At 40.7% G+C, this 22,714-nt stretch overlaps 1 protein-coding gene across 1 annotated transcript in view; it reads right to left on the bottom strand.

The window, feature by feature from the left end:
* The window catches only part of TRIM71 (tripartite motif containing 71), a 58,088-nt gene that overhangs the window by 3,667 nt on the left and 31,707 nt on the right, over window positions 1–22,714 (bottom strand). Inside the window, exons 2-3 of the mRNA XM_030009435.2 lie at window positions 11,517–11,684; window positions 775–909 (exon numbers count right to left, since the gene is read on the bottom strand). Coding sequence (XP_029865295.1) covers window positions 775–909; window positions 11,517–11,684 — 303 coding nt within the window. The remainder of the gene's footprint in view (window positions 1–774; window positions 910–11,516; window positions 11,685–22,714) is intronic.

Raw genomic sequence — 22,714 nt, 5'->3', positions numbered from 1 at the left:
TGCTAAACAAGCAGAGAAGAGCCATGACACTAAGTTACCTTTCCAGAATAAAAGACTTTGCTGTTACATCCTTTCCTGCTCTCGAAATACCACGTGTGCATCGTGGCTGGAGTGCAGGAGTTTGGGACTGTGCAGATACTCTTACTGGAGATAATTCTTTTCTTCTACTAGTAAAAAAAAAAATCAGGGGGACACTATCTTGATTGAGGGTAAAGTAAGCTTTCATGTGTGGGGACAATGAAAGTTAGTATTGCAGAATTTCTACTAGTCTTTCTAAGAAAGCACATGGCCTATACAGCTTTACTCCCTTCCTTTGTTTGAGAAGTGGATCATATAAGAAAACCTGTATAGTACATACCTAATTCTACAGCAACGTGTTAAAAAGGTTTTAAAGGTGTTCTTTAAACAAGGTGTTTAAAGGTGATCTGATCCCCTCTCCGGTCAGTACTGAGATGTGAGGCACAGCTGCTGAGCCAGCAGGGGGAGTGCCCACCCTACCTGTGGGGCTGAGCTTGCCTCAGGATACAGTAGTCCCTACACAAAAACCCATCCAGTTTCTCAGATTAAGAGACACCTTCAGCACAAAACCAACCAGGACCAGAATCCAGCATCCTGCTACCTACAGAAAAAAATGAGTTTGCAGTAAACTGTAGTGTTTGAATTTAGTGTTCCTTGGGAGGATATCAGAATCTGGCCACGTACTAGTTAAAAAGCATCTTCTCAGTTTAAAAAGACACTTGTCAGCAGTTCAAACCACCAATATAAGGTGCATACCTTCCAGAGCAGCTCACACTCCCGCTCTTCCAAGGCCTTCTTATGTCTAGTAGTCACTGCTTTGACTTCAGACTGTACCACCTTAGCTTTCATCTCAACCTGCTCTGCCACAGCCTGGGCCTGTTCAATACTCAGCTGGGGAGAAAAAAAAAAGACACACTTAGGGCTCAACCAAACCAATCAGAAATGCATCAGGACTGCTGCTTATATTTGACTATGCTTTCAGGTGAAGGCATAAAGTGACAACTCTTGGGTTTTTACCAGGCCTTCGCCCATTTCATACATCAGAGCCTGAAAACTGACATAATTTTTTTTAATACATCTATTACATGGAATTTACACCTTTGTTGTACCATGCACCACCACCACAGGACTAAACTCCCCATGCAATTCCAGCAAGCTGCTAGTATGAACTCAAACAAAAGACTTGTACAGAAATTCATACACCTGTTTTCCTACATATAGACAACTCAGTTTGTCTTGTCCCTCAGAATGGTTCAGACTGTTGTGCAGTGGTTCTGCTTCTAGTAAGAAATGACACTGCAGGGAACGGACTGTTTTATCTATGCATCTGAGCTGCACAGATAAATACCCCTAACAGAATGTGAAGTTAATCAATTTTAAAAGAAAAAACAAAGATCAGATGGTTAACATTAGAAAGCGTTCATAAAGTTATTCACACCTTGGATAGAGACCAAATTCTAATATAACCTTGTAATATTAGTGTTTTTAAAACATTCTGTAGTACTATTCTGCAAATACACAGAACACATCTGGCAGGAACATGTCTCTTCTCCCCTTGAAGAAAAAAAATTGTTTCCTTGAAAAAACACTTCCCGAAGTGCTCCCAGTTTCACAAAATATTTCAGAAAAGGGCATAAAACCAAACAAGATAAAGAGCAGGCAAATCTGAAGGATCACAGTTCCTAATGGGTTCAATAGCATCAGTTAACTGAATCTTTTCAACACCTTTGTCATACAGTGAACCAGCATTAACATGCAGATGAGATTGTGAGCTTCTAAGAGGTTAGAAAGATACTAGTTTATTAGTTACAAAATTCTAGAACAAAATGATGGTTTGTGAAGGTATTTAGCCTAGAAAAGAGAAAGAGCAGGAGGGATCTTACCGATGCATACAAATGCCTGAAGGGAGGGTGCAAAGAGGACAGGCGGAGCCAAATTCTTTCCAGTGGTGCCCAGTGACAGGCCCAGAGGCAATGGGCACACACCGAAACACAGGAGGTTCCCTCTGAACATAAGAAAAACACTTTTTTTCCACTGTGAGGGTGACTGAGCACTGGCACAGGTTGCCCAGAGAGATTGTAGAGCCTCCCTCCTCGGAGATGCTCAAAAGCCATCTGGACACGGTCCTGTGCAACTGGCTCTGGGTGTCCTTGCTTGTGCTGGGGGGCTGGACAAGACCTCCAGAGGTCCCTTGCAACCTCAACCATCCTGTGATTCTGTGACTGTACCATCAAGCATTTACTTTTTTCTCTTTTTGTAATTTTGGCATATCACAGTATTTTATTTCTAGAATTTTAATATTAAGCAACACACACAAGACATCTAAACCCCTACCAACACCCTACACTGACTGTAGCAGCTCGACAAGTTTGACAGCCGAGAATGTAACTCGCCTTCATTTTCCACATTACATACTGAAAGCCACGGAAATAGCCATGGGTATTTGTTTTTAAATACAGCATTTTAGATACTTTACAACACCTTTCCCTCACTCTGGTCTGAGGAACTGGTCCATTTCAGAACTTGAGCTGTTTCAGGCTAGGTAGCCAGGAAATGCTCTGGCAGAAAACATCTTTTATCTTCAGAAATGCAGGCTTGATAAAGTGGGCAAAAATGTAATTTAAAGGCTTTACTGTACATTCAGGGCCTTATGGAAAATATCCTCGGTTTACTTATGTATATAAGTATGTACCAATCTAAGAACCACCTGATGGAACAATCTATGAACTACCCAATGTGATCCAGCTTTGTCTAGAAAGTCAGACAGGGCTTTTTGTTATCTTTCATGGAATTAGTTGTTTATATTTTCAAAGTATGATCTGGCAAGTTCAACAGCATCTAGTTTATGCCAACAATGGCAATGCTAAAACATAAAAACCGAAGTGTACTGTTACTTGGACATTTTCATTCCATGTAGTTATTTTAAGACAAATAGTTTGAATCGGATGTATCCTTCCAGGTCACATAGGAGTAGAGAACTGAAAGGAAAAGGAAGACTCCTAACTTATCAGGTGATTAGTCTCTGGAGACAAGATGAAGACAACGCTGAGAAAATAAGACAAGGCAATGTTTCTGATCTTTAATCCAAAGAAGTCTCTTGCAAACTGGCAGAGGAAAATAGGAGTGCTACTTACTAAGCCCTGTGCTGCAGAGGGGCTGTCAAGAGGAGCATGCCTTTCAGCTGTTCCTCCCTCATGCAACTCCCAGGTTAGTCACCTTTGCTACATTTTTAACAGAGAATGTCTTCAAACTCATGGACAGCCTAAATATCCCAGTCCCACTGGAGGCAGACCTGACCTGCCTTCACACAAAGCTTCTGGCAGACAAAGTTGACTTAACACTTCAAGTTGACAGAAAGTGAAAAACTCATTACAACAATTAGCAAAGCAGACATGAAGTCACAACTGGCCACAGATCAGGGCTTCATAAAAGCCAGTAAGTCTCAGTCCTAGCTGGAAGAGTCCACATGTAAGAGTACTGTGCCGCTATCATCTTTACTTTGCCATTCATATACAGAACCAGCTTCTACTGCATGGAAAATTTATGTATTTCTTCCCAAAAGAGACCTTGATTCTGGTCAAGTACAGCAAAACACCCTCGTCCTCTTCTTCAAGAAGAAACAGGTATCTCCTTGAGAAGTGTTAGAACTATGCTAGCCACTCATATTCCAATTCTAGCAAGCACATCTATGAAAGCAAGAAAGTCTTGATTTACTTGTTTGAGCTTTTTGTACAACAGTACCCATTAGGACTGTGATCTGTGTGTATGCTCTCCTCATACCTTATAGCTAAGGGCAATCTCAACTTCCCTCACAATTCTTCACTAAAACCAGAGTCCATCTTCCAAGAACTCCATCATAGCAGGAGAGGTATTAACTCCCTGTGGATGCTGTGATCTTTTGTCTGTGGGAACCAGTTATGGTAGGGCAAGTAACTATATTCAATAGCACAACCACTCATGTCATTATGTGGATTTATTTTTACTTGCCGGAGTCTGAACAGCTCAGATGAGTGAAAGATGCCCAAAACACTAAGGCTCTAATATCGTCCAGGGTATTGGTAAAGTTTTGGTTAAATTCACATGATCCTGCACTCTGCCATAACAGGCTAGAGCATCCTAGGAAGGCTAACCAGCATCAAACACAGCAGCAGACAGTGGTGGCGGGGGTGAGGGGGGACAGCAATAGGCAAGTTATCTATTTGAAGCAAAAGCAAAGAGCTTAAAGTACAACTTTTGGGAGTCTTCTTTACATGGAAATCCCTTATTCTCTTTGATTACTGTAAAATATCACAGCTCTGTCATAACTCTCTCCTGCTTTCTGCAGGCATTTCCTGTGCAGAACTTGTCTCAGAGAGGTCAACTTTTTAGGAAACATGTTAAGCAGCAGCATTTCTTGTTCTGGTCAGACACCACACAACCTTTTTAACAACAAATCCTTTTAAAGAAAAGCAGCTTTTATGATGCACTCCCCTCACGGTATGTCATACTTATTCCAGTGCTAGTGAATGAGATGGTCAGCTAGTTCACATGTTGGAGAAACAGAAGACAAAGCCTGTGTTTAGCAAAGAATCATGTTGGGTTACTGAATTTGAGATTGAGAACAACTATTTTGTTTCCTGCTGTTGGCTGATACAGTAAATCACGTATTTGCAGCTGTACCTATTCACTTATGACCTTCTCAGGGACCCCAAGATGGCCAATACCACTCCCCATTCTATTAGAGACATCACCAGTGCCTTGTGGGTGTTTTTTTAAAAAAAAAAAAAAAAAAGACTTTGCAATGTATCTTGAAAACTTCAGGGTTGAAACTGGTATTTCTAATTTGTCAGAGTAAAATTTAAGTAACAGTGTTTGTGCAGGTGATATGTTCCAGGGGGCCACAACAAAGGAAACCTTGCACATATTCCAGTGGGGCAGACAAGCATGTTTTCATGAAGGAAAGCAATGCAGACATCTATCACTAGCTATTGCTACCAGCACATTTCAGAATTTCTTGCTCTTCTCTATACACCTACCCAAATAACAGCAAAACATATTCAAAACACACAGTTTAGCAGAAGAGGACAATAGCATGCAGCATTACCTGTACTTTCAGATTTCAAAGCATTTAATGAGGATTATTAAATGTGCAGGTATCAAAGTTTTTATTCTCTGGATATTTTGTACAAACAGAAAAGGCTACTTTGTTAACACCTCAAGGTAGCTATTCCTATAATTCATACACCATCTTGCATCTTATTAGACCTAGCTCTGCATAAACACACCCCTACGTAAAGTGTCACTGGCACCCACGGTGTCAGTGCCTACATACAACATGCTCAAGTGCCAGTGCCTACATACAAAATGCTAAATCAAACACTCCTTTCCAGGGCAAGACAGCAGACCCGGCATGCCTGGCCAGTTCCTACATGCTCCAGCCAGTTTTGAGTAAAAGGTGAAGAGCAAAGTCATATTGGCCCCCAAGGAGTCCTTTGCAAGCCTCCTTTACCTGGGCACCTCTGTGAGTGCCCCTTTAGCTACATTTAATCACCTGGGGGGGGCGGGGGGAACAACTAGTAATGAGCTTGCTACAGCAGCTCTGACATGGCAACTGATGCTACACACAAAGCTTTGAAGAAACCAACTGCAAGAACCAGAAGTGGCAAAGTGGTACCATAGAACTGGCGGCACTTCTGGATATCTGGGCTGACTACAGAAAGGCCCAAATCAGGATTTGCCACTTTGTAGAATGGCAATTTTCAGGCATTTTTCACATTTCTGGTCTTCAATTGGACATTAGGAACTGTAGCCTCAAGTTAACAAAAAGCTTTCCACAATTTAATCTTAACTTAACTTAAATATTCCTATGCAATATTTAAATGTAACATTCTAGAAATATCATTACTCCAAGTTTTCACTCGTGCTGCCTTTTTAAACAAAAAATTATGATCAGAAGCATATAACACTCCAGGAGAAAAAAAACAAACAACCAACCACATTACAGAGCATGTGTTCTGACATACTACAAACAAGAACTGCAGAGGTACTGTAAAGGTGCTGATGCCCTCACTGCATGGCTTCCACAGTCCGATACCCAAATTAAATCAATGTGTCCAGTTATGTCCACACAGCACACAGGTGCTTAAAGAGGCTAACTTAGGTCTCTGAAACAGTAGAGCCTGTTAATCCAGATGCTGAGCCATGATGTTAGGTTATATCAATTCAGTTCAGAAAATTATCCATTTGAACAAACTGCAGCACAACGTGCCACTGTGGCAGCACCATGAGATATGTAAATGCTGCTTATGGTAACTGTATGGCAACTCATCAATGCTAGCTTGCATAAGCATTTGGATTTTTAATTCCATCCATCCAAAGATGGGAGGGAGGTATAATTTTTCAGGCATTAATTCCAATATTTAAGTTTGCTAGTTTAAATTTTCCAGTGAAGGTGCAAACCTCTGGAGAGAAAATTCAAACTTGAAAGCAAACTTTATTTTCTCCAGAGGAATCCTTCAGTATTTCAGGGGTGAATGGACCACAGGTAATGCCTGAAGAACCTTAAATACACACTTCCCTACCTCAATACAGAGGATCTACACTTTAAACACTAAGGAATTTAAGAGGAAATTAATCCTACTTAGAAGAGAAAAAGCTTTGAGATGCATATTCTCTGGCAAATCCCTCTCTAGCTTTTAAAAGCACATTAAATACAAAAAACTTAAGGAAACCTTTCTGTATATCTCAAGTTAGCCCTCCTCCACCAAATGGAAGGTGTTCCATCCATAAATAGTTTGTTTTCAGTTCTGTATGGTAACAAAAAGGTACAGAGGGCTTGTTTCACAGAACTTTTCCAATTACTTATCACTGTTTCAGAGCAGGATAAAACAACTAGGACATAACAGCCAGCTTTCTCCAGCATCAAGAACTTGATATCAACTTCCTAATGTTCTTATACTAGAAAAAATAATTGGAAGATCCTATACAAAGTATAGGTGCAGTAAAGATACTAGGATTAATAGGCTTAGCAGTGGCTTTCCAGTAATATTGGTGCAGCTATAGCACAAATCACAGTAGTTGGACCACTATAAAGGTTTCAGCCTAAAAACTGTAAAACACTAAAATATCCTCACTTAAAAGAAATATTCTCACATAAAGAGAATTTTAAAAGAAGCTTTGATAGAGGGAGGGCTAGAGGCCACGTTAACTCATGTCAGAAACCAACAAACAGTCACTTCGGTTTGTACTGCAAGAACAGACTTTTTGCCTAAGTTTTAGGCAGAACAGTAGTTTGGACAATGACACGTCAAATCCATCTTCTTCCCCGATAACCATCTGCTCATATGTTACACTAAGGAACTCACTAAAACACAACACAAAACAATAACTAGAAGTATAAAGAAATTCAGCTTATGTTGATATAAATCCTAGATTTAGAAAAGCACAATTGACTCCATTTTGTTTATAAAGCTTCATCTCAGATTCTCAAACCTGCAAGCCTGACTTCAAAGCCCCACACAAGGGTGGTGCCTGAGCTAACTCTATGTGACAAGCCCAGAACGACCCCTTGCAGCACAGCAGTGCCATCCTTCTCAGGTATCGACCTCCCAGCAGCACAGATCCATACAGCAACCCACAGGGAAGCTTCCACTGAAGGGGCAGAGGCTCAAGGCAACGGATCAGCTTCCTCCTCTGGCTGGCCAAGTTACTCACAGTACTTGCCTCCCTGCCTTCCCTAGAATAAAGGTGTTAATCTACTTCATATGACCTCCCCCACAATTTGGGAGAGAAGAGGCATTGCCTTAATGGCTGACCCCCCTTACCACCAAGGCCTAAGCCTTTCACATGCTGGTAGATAAGAGAGTGGCGCTCTCTGTTCTGCGCATGACCAGTCTCACTGCATTAATTTAAATGTGGAAGCCTGCACTGTCAAACATCCCAGCAAAACCAGCTATAGTTTCAGCTAGGAAAGAATTTATTTGTTTTCCAATAAAACCACTTTTAAGACAACTGACACGAACAGATCAAATTGTGTTTTAGCATGTTCACCTGGAAATTGACCCTAAATTGGAATGAGCACTCAATGCTTTACTGTTACCCAAGTGCATTAGATTACACACACATACATACATATATACAATTACACATGTATAGATGTATTTTAAGAACATGACATTTTGAAGAAGCCATCTATCTTTCATCATAACAGATTTACATTCAGTTTGTGGCCCAGTCCTTGGAAAAAATTCTGAAAGAAGACAGCTAAGTGTTCACATTCATGAGGTAAAACAAGGGAGCAGGACAAGCTCTCTGTACAGGAAGGCAGCAGTCCTGCTTCCCCCCACCCCATTAATCTAATTGTCAGCTTAGGCTCTCATATCATCCTGTGAATCAATTCAAGTCTCCCAAAAGGCTAGGAAAGTATCCCAGCAAGGAGGATAGCTTTCCACTGAGACAAGAAAGAGGTCCTACAAGCAACAGAGTTGGGTGTTTCTGCTCCATTCCCTGGCACCATCAACAGTCCTTGCAGCACTGCAGTGAACCAGCCAGGGGGCTGACCAAGCCAAAAAGTAATCCCATAGAAAGGTTACCCTTTCAGCTGGATCAGCTCACCACTCAGGCACACAAGCACAAGTTCTGGTATTAGGGACAGGCTTAGAAATGCATGATCCAGGCCAGGACCAACATGGGAAAGCCAGGGAAGCCTTCCATTGCTGCAGAACTTCACTGAGGAAAAAAGCAAGCCTCTTTCTGCCAGTCTTACTATTTCTTACAGAGGACTTCAACTCCTTTGAAAAGTGAGGTTTGGACTTTCCAGGAGTGACAGACTCCATCAGACTTCAGTGGATGAAGAGGCTGAAATATGTCCCAATTCACAGCATTTTTTTTTTTTTTTTTAAAGTCTGAAAAACAATCTTTCCTCCAAAGCCCCAGGAAGAGTTTAAATAAACATTTCTTCCTAAAAGCCTTCAACTTTGGTTAACCAGATACTCTCCAGCCAGTTGACTCATGGCTCGATTTCCTCTCTCTTGCAAAGCCCTTCAAATTCCACATTTTCCCCTTTACTCTCAACTACCCCTCCTCATCCATCCTCAACATCTTGTGTCAGAAAGCTATCGCTTTCAGAGTCTATTAAGAAAGACTTACTAGTACAGCAGTATCTATGAGCTCTAGTCTATGTTCCTCATATTGCAGCTTGTACTGGCATTTAATTCTCTGTTGACTGCTTCCAAACTTTAAGAAAAGCACTCAAGCCAATTTCTTTTAATTTAGACTCTAATTACTTTAAAGTTTGTTTTAAATTCATGCTGACATGCTGTCTCCTCCCTAGGATAAATACATAGCTTCACAGCCCTATCATCCCAAGAACAAGGAAAGCTCTGCTCCATGGAATTTTCTTACACAGCAGGCTCCCTGCATCAACCTTTGAGTCAGGCACCTCTGCTTTTAACTGCATCACATGCTCTTCTAGTTGTTGCTGATGTTGCTTAGGTAAGTAGCTGTCTTGAATTGTACAGTCTGCCCATTCCTTCATATGCACACACAGATTACTACCTCCTCAGCTTTATCACTGATCTGCTCGCTCACTACCCTTTTGCTGTACAGTAGTTCAGATTAAAAAGCCTACTAAACTAATAAAACAACTCAGTTCTTGAAAAGCATGGTTCATTTTACAGAATCTTTACACAAGCTGCCCAGTTAACACTTCCAAGATAGCCTCTTAACCTGGATGGGCTCTAGCTAAACCAGGGCAAAACTGCACAAACTAAGTTCAATTAAGCTGCTTGTTCGAGTTACATGAGCATAGTCAGTACCACCCATCTTTTACCTGTACCATCATAAAGTAGTCAGCTCACCACAACGGCAGGAGCCTCCAACATAAAAGCCAAAAGAAAATGGGGGAGGAATGAGCAAAGTAAACCCAGTAGGAAGCAAGCAGGAACAAAAGCATTCATGCAATAGTGGCAGGGTGGTACTCAATGACATTCAGCTAGTTTCTACTCTGAGACAGTCCCTCCTTAGATGATTTATCCACACCAGTTAGATGATTAAGAGCCCTGGAGGTCAAAAGCAGTAATTTAATTACTAACAGACAAGCCCTTGTCTAGGACAGCCTGGAGAAATTCAGAACACTGCACCAGTGAGGTTCTTTAAACTAGTATAATCCCTTCCTTCTTGCTCATTTTGGGGACATGTGAAATATTTCAGTATGGATACTGCTGAAGAGCCTTATGATCCAATTTAAAACAAATCTTGGAAGAAGCTACGGTTTGCAGGACTCTGTCCTAAGATGCAGTTTGAAACACAGCTCCAAAAACTTGGTGTTTGCTGTTCTGTTGTAACAAGTTAGCATCACAAACTAAAGGGAGACATCAACAACAGTTTACTATCTATACCATCCTAATACTTATTTCATTCCATTCCACAGGTGCAAAGACTTAAGGAGAGAAAAGTTAGCTGCTCCTGTTCCACTGAACAAACTTATTTCCTCATGTACTAGAAACAAGCAATGATGGGTGGACAATGGGTTTTTTGGGTTTTTTTAAATTATTGTTTGTACCATGTACATGCCAGGAAAGTACACCCAATTCAGAAAGTAAGTTTACTTCCTATACATGGCATTCTACCAATGTTTACTCAAAAAATTCTTGTTAGTTAAATCACATAGAAGTGTTGAGTTTCAGAATATCCAGCTCAAATCTAGAGCATGAGGCCAAAAAACCTAGAAGGTAGTAGTGTGGAGTGAAGCTTCCCACTATGCTTTCCCCATCCAAAGTCTCTTTATACAGGCAAAACTACTGCTAATACCATATAATAGTTACTACTAGGTATTACTCAGCAAAAGTAACTATCTACATATCCCTGCAGGTTAACTCCTTGTGTAAATTCCTTCTGTAGTCTGAAGTACTGTGCTAACCTTCCTTCCAGTTCTTGCCAGGTGTTTATATTTGCATTATAAAACATAGCTGAAGTAGAATGCAATAACAGGCAGTTATAACATGCATCTGTGTGTGCAGAGTAATCCTTGTATGGGGATAGCTCCAGATCCTCTGCACAGGCAGGTTAGAAGTTTCACACTAATCCAACAGCTGATCAGTATTTTATATTTGGTGGCAACACTGAAGACATAACCAGAGCCATAGGTAGTTACAGTGCTAGATGCTATACAGGCATGAAAGACAGCTGAAGTAAGTCTCAGTTGTAAAAACAAAACCAGGCTTGGCACTGCTATACAAGATCAGAACTTTCTTCAAAATTCTTCACGCTCAAGTGCATTTGTACAGAGCTTCATATCTATTGTGATTTACATGACAAGATTATGCTGCAAGAATGCAAAACTCCTAACAGCACTTTGTTTTCAGCTCCACAGCCACTTCTGTAAGAGATCTGAGAGAACAGAAGGGCTGAGAAGACTGACAGCAGAAGCAGAGAGTTTTTTGCCTTGACACCTTGCCCTGTAACAAGCTGTGGGGGAAGACAGAGGGGGAAATAAAATACTCAAGTTGGGAGTATCTTACTTGAATAGCCTGTCGTCCTTGCTGAGCATCTGCCAGGAGCTGAATGGTGAGAGTCCTGGAATCCTGTAGGGCATCTTGGAGGTAGATAAAGCTGTGACCCACGTGTCGTCCCATGGTACATTCCCGACATATGGGGACAGAGCAAGTATCACAGTAGAAATGCAGTACCTAGAAGAAAAAAAAAATCTGTACCACTATCTAATGAAGAATTAAAGAGAAAATAGAGCCAGGATGTAAAAAAAACCCAACAGCTCAACTATAAAGGAGATGGTTAGAGGCAGTAGCAATAGGCAAAGACTTCACAATAGTTTCTCCACAGAGGAAGAGCTATCCTTCCCAGTAAGCTCCAAATCATAGTCTCAGTTAGATGGAAGTGTCATTGTTTTCTTTGCAATACAATACTAGGAAGAGTGTCCACATCAGCTCCTCTTAAGAGCGGAAGCCATCTGCCAACACTTGCAGATTGGAGATGTCATCTATGGCATGTTTCAGGTGAAGACTTTTCCTGCATACACAAACACCACATTCTCTTAAGTGGATCATTTAATAATCAATGCACTGGAGAAGTGCAGCACCAGCACACCCCACCCCCCGGAAGGGGAAAACAAATTATGCATGCTGATAACCATCCTTTATGTTTTCAAAATACAGAAATCCCTCATGTTCAGAGCAGTGACAGTATTAGGCAAGGCTCCCTCCTGCCGCTCCCAACAGCAAAGCAAAAAACCTTTGCTATGACAGTGTTTCTACGCTAGTGATACTTAAGAGATGCTTAAGTTGGAAAACAAGACTGCAACATTAGCATGCCTATCAGAGCATTTGAATGCTACAGTGAACTGTGGGTAACCACTAAAACCCATTCTATTCACAAAGCACTTAAAAACCCTACATACAAATCACAATGAAAGTCTTACACCAAGATGTTAGCCTATGAAGTTGGATCCATTCATCGGCCATAACTGTTCCCATTCCACCCAGTAGAGGGAAGTAGCACACAGAAATAGCATCTTCCATGGAAGCGTGTTTTCTGAGGCAAGCAGAAATCAGCTGTTTTGTTTTCAAAGATGCAAGTGAAGGGAGTACAAAACTTTCACACAAGAAAGTTCTGTATTCAAAGTCTTGCTCTTAACTACATACACTATTTTTGTTAGAGTGTAATGTTAGAAAATATAGATTACCATGGAAGAGTCAAATGGAAATACAATGGCAAACAAGGTTACATACTACAAACAATTTTTCCATCACCAGCTATTTGAAATCTACCTCACAGAATGGAGCAAGAGCAGAACAAAGATTCGACAAGTGTTTGATATGCCTGTCTTCTCACAGCTGTCATCCAGCCACTCCCGATTCCAGCTAACAGTTCATGATATGGTGCATAACATCCCCCTTTCCCTTCTCCCTCAAAAGGAAGGGGGAGGACAGGACAGGTGATTCCCTCAGATTGCCTATGCTGCATAAAGTGACATTTTAAGCTCCTATAAGCGCAACAGCTGAAGTGGTATATGGATTAATTTCTCAAAGGGGTATGTGTGTGTTTATGCACACATGTCAGATTTTACTAAAACTTTTTTTTTTTTCAAAGTTAGCTTTTGCTGTAGGGAAACTGCAACAGATTTATGTTTTGCTTCTGTTCAAATACTAAATCCCCAAGCAGTGTCTCAGATCCTCCATCTTTTATAAGCAAAAAGCTGCCTTGGCTCTGAAATGCATTATTCAAATACATCATCTCCCTCAACTAGAGGGTTCCTTGTCTTTACACTGTGGTTGTCTAAATCTGTATACAATGTTCACTTGCTCATGCAGTTCTGTAATTTTGCTGTTGAAATTACAGGGAAAGTTTATTACATGTTGCTGAATGACTCCACTTAAACAACTGAGAAGTTGAGAGAGAATGAAAACCAAGACAGGGTATCAAGTTAAGTCATATGAATCCGATATACTTTAAAAACATACAGCAGGGATTTGGGGCCTCAATCAAGCACAGCAGCTGAAAGGAAAATGGTGACCATATGAACAGAAGTCCAGAACAGAAGTTAAATCTGTTATTAGTCCTCCTAAATAGTCAACACCAGAAACAAAAACTTGGTAAAACACCACAGATCAGTTCTGTCACCCAAGCATTCCTGCTGCAAGGTAACAGCATCCAGTGGTAAAGAGTAATCTAGCCATTCAAACCAAAGAGAAACTAAGTTTAAGCTGTTCAGTTGCCTCTTGCCACCCACCAAAATGTGGTGGAAAACATCACGCCTGAATTTAGAATGAAGAGAGACAAGAGCGATAATCTCATTTCAGAAATATGCAGATTACGTAGGACATGGCAGGGGAAAGTCTTGCATAAATACTACAGAGCCATTGATAAAGCCTCACATTTGTTTCTTCGTAAACAAAATGGTGAAAACAACCTAGATTTAAATCTGAGAGTAAGAGAATTAACAGGCTTGGGCGAAAAGTAGACAGTGATGGACTGATCTCCATCATTACACTGTTATTTAAAATGGTTACCTTAAATACACACAGGAGAAAGCACAAATGCATAATCCCTACTGGTCTCAGTGGGGAAGGGAGTTAGCCACCAGAAGAGAACTGGAAGTTCAGCCAGCTTCAAGATAAACTGGGAACCCCCCAGAAACTCCTTTCTGGACACAAAAGACTACAACACAAACCCCAAGCTTGGCAGAGGTACAAGAAGAGCAGTTCTCCTGTGGTCACTCTCACATACTCACTGTCAAGGAGCACCCAACAGGCTGTACATCAGCTCCACCAGCAGTGGGGCCACACTCCCAGAGAATTAAACTGGAAAGTACTCAGCTGTGCAGGGTGCAACAGCAAGGGGGATTTGTGCCAGCCAGGCCGGGCCAACAGAGCTTGGAGCACAGCATCCAGCTTGCCTGCACTTGCAACCACAACCAGGCATTTATTGTTAAGCTCAAACCTGCTCACATCCCAATCCCTAGGTCATGGCCACAGAGGTCACGTACTGCTAGATTAAGTTTCTATGCCTGTTTCTAAATAGAAGGGGGAGAAAATAAGCCAAATCCCCTTCCCCACACCCCCCCAACAAGCAACTCCCTGCAAAAAATTCATACCAACAATTTAAGTAGGACAATAGGCGACTGTGTTCTCAATTTAGATTTGATGCACTTGTAGCGTACCTAAAAGGTTGGCAGAGCCTCCCCTTCTTCCAATTTCAGCAATGTGAAAAGGCCATCCCACATTTCAGTTGCACTGTTAATATAGCAACATACTGCTCCTCCTATGCTTATACAACAAACAACAAGACTGGTCTTGAAATGTAGATGGGCAGGGGTAGTGAGAAGGAAGGGAAGAGTAATACCAAGTCTTCCATAACAGAGATCAGCTTATGATACTCAGCTAAAGAAAAAAAAAAAAACCAAACAACAACAACAACAAAAACCCAAAACAAACAAAAAAACCAAAACAAAACACCAGAACCAAACACACCCACCAAAAAAACCCAAACAAAACACAGTACTTCAAGGAAAGTCCTAGAACTTCCCCCCCTCCACCTTATCTGAAGAGGCAGAGATGATAGAGTCAAAAGATCCATCAAGCTGTAAATTAACTATTGTCCCGTTAATTTCACTATTTTCCCAAATGTATGAAAAAACTGTTTTATAAGCGAAAACTTTCAAACACACTGGTGTTTCCAAACCACACAAATGTTCTGACAGGCAGCAAGGAAAGAGAGAAATGTGAGAAAAGCAGAGACAGATTTCTCCTCTCAAAGAAATTCAGAATTGTGTAAATTGCATGTGATGAATTGTTTTTCTGTAGTAATTAAGTAAAAGTACAATTGTTTTAAGATAAAAACTGGTGCCTTTCTGACACCCATTTTGGTAACTATCTAGTAAGGGAAAAAAGATTCATAAGCAAGTTTAAAAAAAAAAAAGATGATAAATCTACCAAACTGCTTCACTACATTAATTAGTATTTTAGAATTTCCATCAAAATTAAATGAAGAGAGAAGTCAGAAGCAAGAGGGGAATAGTTTTAGAGATAGTTAGAAGTGATTTATTTTAAAATAAATCAGCTATGGGTTGATTATTTCCCAAACAGGAAATATTTCTGAATTGGTGGCATACAATTTTAGACACAAAACAATAAAGGGAGCCTACTTCAATTTAAACAGAATCAGTGAACCATATTACAGGGCTATTCATCTTTTACAGCCACAGCAGCCCAAGAAATACAACAGCAAGGCCATAAATGTGATTGCTTCAGGAAAGGCTGTACAGTGCACCGTAAAAACATTTTACAACAGCAGGAATTCCTGGGTGTCGCTCTCCCCATTTTTTGGTCCATCTGCTTTCAAAGGGGGCAGGGGGATGGGCGGAGATGTTGTTAAACGTCCCCTGGGACTGCACAGCAATCAATCATCATCTGATGAATGGCCACTAAAGTTAAACCCTGACCCCACTCAACAATTCCCACACCAGCCCTCCTCTCCTTGCTGCTGACCAGCTTCCAGAGTGCCCCCCCGCCTTCCAGCCCTCACCAAAATTTCCCAAATACCAAGCCCAGACAAAAGCAATGGAATGTAGTAGGCACCATGACAGAGGAGAATTCAGCAGAAAAAACAGTTGAGAAGGCTTATCCTTAACCTGTGTTTAAATAAATGTTCCTTCAGCAATACTCCAGCGCCCTTCTCCTCCCTGCTTGCAACCACTTGATTTCTTTCATTTCAGGGCACATTTAAGAGCATATATGCACACAGTTGTCAACAAAGCATATGAAATCTAACCATGTTTAAGCATTTGTTTTCTGTCATGACATTTCAGTGTCTTGCAATGATTTTATTTAAGCCTACTGTGTTAAGAATTTGTACAAGGCAGCAATACATAAGGTCACATTATTTTAAAATGTAAGTCTGATGCTCTAAAAGCTACCCTGTAATCTTAACCAACAATAAAAAAAAAATCTACAGACAAAACAGTAGCCTCTTGGTTTCTGCTTTTGGAAAAGTTTCAGTACAGCATTTGTAAGTTAACTTAGTTTGAGTTTATGACCAAAAAAAATCATACCTACCATAGTCAAGTCTAAAGTTTTCCATTACTAAAGGTGTTTTATTATCTAGTTCCCTTGACAATAACTCAAACACCAGTGGCTTTGTTAGGTAGTGTGTAAGGCTTAGAGGAGTATGAATTTAGTATAAACTAATTTTCCAATGAATTTTGGTCCTCCTCCCTCAGCACTGTGTTTTGTTTGTTTTGGTGTTTGTTCGTTCCTCCACCCCTGAACTGGAGAAAAAACTGGCTCCCTGTACCATGCATGCAGCAATTATTTTAAACAGCATATAAATACACCGCTCGGGATGACTGGTTCAGAGTTTGGTGCGGATAATCTTTGCAAGTGGAAAGAGGTAATATTTTTACTTTGTCGGAAGCTGGTCCTTAGTTTCCATTTTAATAGCAATTCATAACAGTTAATGTGCTTCACACCACAATCAGAGTAGCACTTTAGGGACTTCTGCACTAATATAAAGACTGAAGATACGTGCAAGCCACGTGATACACATCAGAACTACAGGCTATTTCCCAGTATACCTGAAACATTTCACTTTCAGAGATACTTAAAAACCTCTTTTTTTTTGGTACCAGTTAATGATCAAATTACTCTTAAAATCTGTGATTTGACTTAATGCTCTGGTGTAGAAAAGACTGGCTTAACACCAATTTTCCTCACTGCATCCAGTGGTAATGGGAAATGGTACACCAACTCCAGAAGGGTCTCCCCAGCAGACCAGAGTTAATTCTCTAATTCAGGTCAATATTCTAATAACAAAATTTCTACAAGAACATGAACATGGGCACCTTGAAGCATTACAGCCCTATACTACATAGGGCATGCAGCATGCACAGAAAGTTGTACCAAGTGGGATTAGTGAAACCAGTTTGCTTTTTATTACCTTCCTTTGCCACTTGGATGAACAGAGAAGTTCATCAAGTGCAAGAGGATCATTCAGCCCTTCTGTTAAATTTGGCTTGATTTCCTTACCCCACCTGGAATAATAAAAGCCCAGCTAACAGAAGACTTTAAGACTCATGCAAATCTGTTTGTAGGAAATAAAACTGTAATTCCACATGCATTTTTTTCCAGCACTAGTGCTAATACCCTTCCTTCCCCAGAAGCTCCAGTGGGTTCTATTCCTTGCTCCAGTTTCTCAGCCACACAGGTATCTCTTGGCCCAGCACGAGGGGGAAGAAAGCTCACTAATAAAACCCCCAATCTAACCAGCACTGCTCCCAATGTGAAACCACACACAGCTCAAGGCTGTCATTTCACTCCACAGTTAAACCGACAACCACTCTATGAGGAAGCCCTATACCTCCTGCCTTCCTCCTTTCCTCCTCTCTTCACTGCTCCTCCAGTCTCAGTGAAGAGATTTGGAGATCTTTACAAACAGCAGAAAATTAATTTTTGAATGAACTTATTTTCTATCAGCTCACCCTGGGATCAGAATAGCAGTAAGGCCAGCACAATGTAAGAAGAACCCACAACTAAGGACATGGAGACATCTGATGACAACTGTCTATTAAAAATCAGCTGAGCTACAGTACTAAGCCACATGGTTCAGCTCTGGTACTTCACCAAACTCACAGCTGGAAATCAGTGTAAATCTTCCCATTGATAGTGTTCATCTCAAGTTCTAACTGGATGAACAGTATCTAACCGGAGTTGAGTCTGATAAGCTAAACAGGCTGTTAAATCAGACTACCATACTCTCAAAACTCTTGATGTTTACCTTCTTCAATCCTGCTGTGATGTCATGAAGCCAGTAAAAACAGCTGCATATTTTAGAGAGTGGTGACATGGCAACATTGGGTCAGTCAAATCATCTAGGTTAAAAGCAGGTTTTTTTGGAAAACACACAGTTCCATTAATCAAGTTTAGAAAACCCAGTGGGTATTAACAGACAGCTGGGAGTGGAGCAGAGACCATTTAAGTTGTCTTTGCCAATGTAAACAGCATTTGCAAATTCAAAAGGACTTGGGTTAGAAGTGACAGGCAAGATCCACTTTGCTCTGAAGGCCAAATCATCACTGTAATGGTGCGACAACAGGCTGCAAACTGGGGCTAAAAGACAGGAAGTCACATCTTTGACAAAGCTGGTTTAAGGATCTGCTGGCTCCAGTGTGCTATAACATTGCATCCTCTGTGTTTTGAGTTAAAATCTTATAAATAAAACTTCACATGATGACAGTAGCTCCTGGTTATAGCCACCCACCTGGAACTGCAGCATCCCAAGCATTTCTCTCAGCAGCACCTCTGCCAGCTGCAGTACCCCCCCACTTCAGCCACTCTAAGTATGGAGGGAGCACTACACCACTCACCTGGAATTTGCCCAGCGCTTGAAGATTTAACATCTCATCAGCTAGCTTTCTAAAAGTTCTTGGGTGCAAGGTAACTTGGTCAGCTGATCTAATGTAATACCTCAGAGATTCCTGTTACTGATGGACTGGAAAGAACACCTCACATCCACCTTAACTCATCATTCCAGTTCTTCCTAAATAGGGATAAGCAAGGCTTAGTATACTTCTAATGTTAATACTGAGGTGGCACAGGTGTAATTATCCCACAATGGGCTATTATTTAATTACTGCATTACAGTAATTCTACATTCCACAATTTTCTTTTAAAGAAATTGTTTGGGGCAAGAAAATCTGCACTTCCTTTATTTAAAAAGGTCACAGCATCTGCTTTGGCACTAAAGCAGGTAACATGGTCAGTCTATGAAAAGATGCAATAGTATCAATAGCTAGTAGATTACTTAGCTGACTTACCACCAGTTCTTTTACAGATTTCAATAGGGGAGACCAGCCTGTGCTTCAACATGCAACTCATTAGCTGTTTAAAAGCAGCTTCTATGCCAAATCTACATGACACGAGAAGCAGCAGGGTGGTCTTGGCACAGGGGACAGTGGGTGGATCTAAATATTCAACAGTTCAAGCAAGCAAGCTAACAGCCTGCTGTGGAAGCAGACATTAGAGTGGGTCAGGACCCAGTTCCACTCTCAAGCCCATCTGTCCAAGTCACTGCTGTAAGTCCCTGCAAATCCTTCACTGAGCCTCCCTAACTCTTCAGCTCTCTGAAGAGCTAGTGTCTTACAGTTCTCAGCCAAAGCTTGGCCATGATTTCAGTGATGCTGTAAATTGTACTGGGTTGACAATTGCTTTGCTATTGCACATGAGGTTTTGTTTCTTAGAGAGAACCAACAAACTTCAACATTTTTGCAAACTCCTTATGCAACACATTTTCCCTTTTCCTGCACAGCTCAGCATTAGAGCTTTTGAAATTTTTCCTTCTATGCACAGGAAGGGTTAGAATAAGAGTCAGCGTACACTCGAGGCTCCTGCGTCCTGCTCTGTGACTAACATCAGTATAGGCTTCACCTCTCAAAATCTATATTCCTCAACTCCATGCTGTTCCTACACCACTGCAGAGAACACTACCTCCATTCAGGTCCTTGGCAACTGTTGACCTTCACATGGAAAGCTGACGGCAAGGATGCTATTATATGCCTTGCAAACAAATAGCTAGAAAACATTTTTGTCTCTTAATATACTGGAAACAAACCTTATTCCTTTTGATCTAAGGGGGAAGGCAGTGGGAAGAGAAACAAACCCTAAAGTTCCCAGATTTCACTCAAGGGCCAGCTAGTCCTCATGCTGAAGACAAGCAAATTGTGAAACAACGTCTTAAGCCGATGGGCTGCATGAAGTTTGCCAGAGCAGTTTCCTGATCCCAACACAAACAGGTCTTTTGTAGCATTAATTTTCTTATAGAGCTAGTCTGTAGTCAAACCACCACTACCTAAGAAAATTTACTTTGGTGCAACAGATTCCCATTAATATTTTTAGAGGAATTCTCTGGGGGGTCAGAAAGCCTATCAGGCTAGACATCTTAAACTCATAATGCTCAATTGTTAGGGAAAAAATGAATAAGAGGAGAAAGAACACATTTAGCCAGTGAAACTGTGGCTTTACCTATTTTAACTCTGTGATAGGTTCTACCTCAGTTTTTTGTTTCACATGTGGGGTTTTGGGGTTGGTGGTTTTTTGGGGTTTTTTTTGTTGTTGTTTTGGTTTGTTTTTTTTTTTTCCCCCTTCTTTTAAGCAGTACTAGAAATCCTGGTTCAGAAAAATATTCTTCAGAACACACATTTGCACTTATTCTTTCACATAGCTAATGCTTCAATTACGTTATCTAGTACTTTGTTACAAGAAAAAAGATTGAAAGTGCACATTTGAAAACTCCCACAGTTTAACCACCGTGTAGATTTAACCTGCAGTTCAAAACGCAGTAGCTAGAGAATGCTAGAAAACTAAGCAATTACAAATTCTGAGCCCACTTTGCAGCTTTATTATCTAGCTGGCCCCCCTTGCTTGTGTGGCCTTACTGCCATTAATAGGGAAAGAGCACAAGAACCCAGAGTCAAAACAACTAGTAGAGAACAGTGCTCAAAAGTAATAAATTTCAGACAGAGACTTTTTTATATGGAAGTACCATTAATATAAAACCAGAAGCGTGAGGTTAGCTCAACATCTTTAATTTCTATCTTCAAGTGCATACTGTATTTGGGCGAGATTTGTCTCTGTACCCATTATTTGTTTAAAATCATTTAAATAACATTACATAATCCCTACAGAATTAAAAAAGCATCTCTTTATACCTTTTCCAAGGAAGGAAAAAATATATCAACTTTTAGACTAACAAATCTCAAAGTCCTTTTAACAAAGAGGGTTGTTAACATACATTTAGCATTCAGATATCTAACACCAGGACTACTAGACTCTGGTAATTCCAGTTTGAGTAACAGCCTGGTAGGCAAGATCAGTCCACATACTTGTAACAAGACACTGTCCCTCCCCTCATTTCCAGTATCAGCTCTTCAACAGAGATTTACCTAGTATTACGCAAGCTAGTATCACTACAGAGATAGCAATTACTGAAGGGATTAGGCTGCTTGCAATGACTCCTTGTGGTAAGGCCTAGACTCTTACATATACAAAAAATTAAATACCTTTACTGGTTTAAATTTAGAAACAGAACCATAGTGGTCCTACAGCAGTTTAAACTATGGGGAGTAAAAACAAGTAACAGTAACAGAAATTTATGCATTATGGCATAAGCTGGTCACCTAGGATATTATAAGAAGGAATTCCTCCCTCCTCACATGCATGTTCTCAGTGGGAAACTGCCCAGCTGGCCAAGCCTGTGAGGCAGAGGAGGGGGAAGAAAGCATCATCCTTCTCTCCTCTCCTTCTCCCCCCACCACCCCACCATTAGGCATTGGCTGCTGATGCAGCCTGGATGTCTGATGGGAACAGCCCAGTTCTGCTGTTCCTCCCACTTCTGCCTTGCACCTCTTCTGTCTTCAGAGGAAAGCTGTAACAAGAACAGCCATGGTACTGAACCCCCACAGCAGGGGCTGTTAATTTTTTTTTTTCCTTCTTTAATTGTGAAACAATCCATGCCTATTAAACAAGTCCAGTTACCACCAGTGCCATATGCACATCAAACTCAGGTCAAAGTGAATATGACCAACTATAGCCTTTTATTAGGAAATACAGGCAAGACTGTTGTCTGGGAAAACTGACATATAAACCCATTCCAAGTGTTTTATACTGCAATGTTTTCAGTTACTGCTTATGTGGAACAGGTTTTGTGGAAAGCACAAAGGCAGCTCTGAATTGGCCCACTCTGTTCTTTCCCTTCCCTGTTCCTCTTGCCTTACTTGGTCCCAAAGACTATTTTACAACTATATACCCACATACCAAGTCCTTACAGAATAAGGCCTTTGAAGGAACCTCTCTTCACTGAAACCCAAGAATGGCTAACATGAACATTTGGAAGGTACCTTTTCAAAAAGCATTCAAGCTCTCCCTCTATACCATCATCCTCTCAAATGCTCACAGACTAAAAATATGCAAGTGTAAAAATTTTACTAGCTTAAGTACACATGTTTCAGAGCAGGAAGAAAAATTACGACATGTTGAGGTTTTGGTTGGGATTCCTCATAAATGAGGAATCTTAATTAAGCAAAAACAAATTTGGATTGCATTGAAAGAAAAAAAAAATTGGGTTTGCTCCAGACCCAGGCAGTAGCTTCTAAAAGCATATTATATACATACCGTATCAGGGTTCCTCAGCTAACATCATCAAATTGTACCAT

The sequence above is a fragment of the Aquila chrysaetos genome, chromosome 3, assembly GCF_900496995.4.
Source record: "Aquila chrysaetos chrysaetos chromosome 3, bAquChr1.4, whole genome shotgun sequence".
Classification (NCBI taxonomy): Eukaryota; Metazoa; Chordata; class Aves; order Accipitriformes; family Accipitridae; genus Aquila; species Aquila chrysaetos.
Note: the sequence above shows the minus strand (reverse complement) of the source record. Positions and strands in the feature narration are given on the sequence as shown.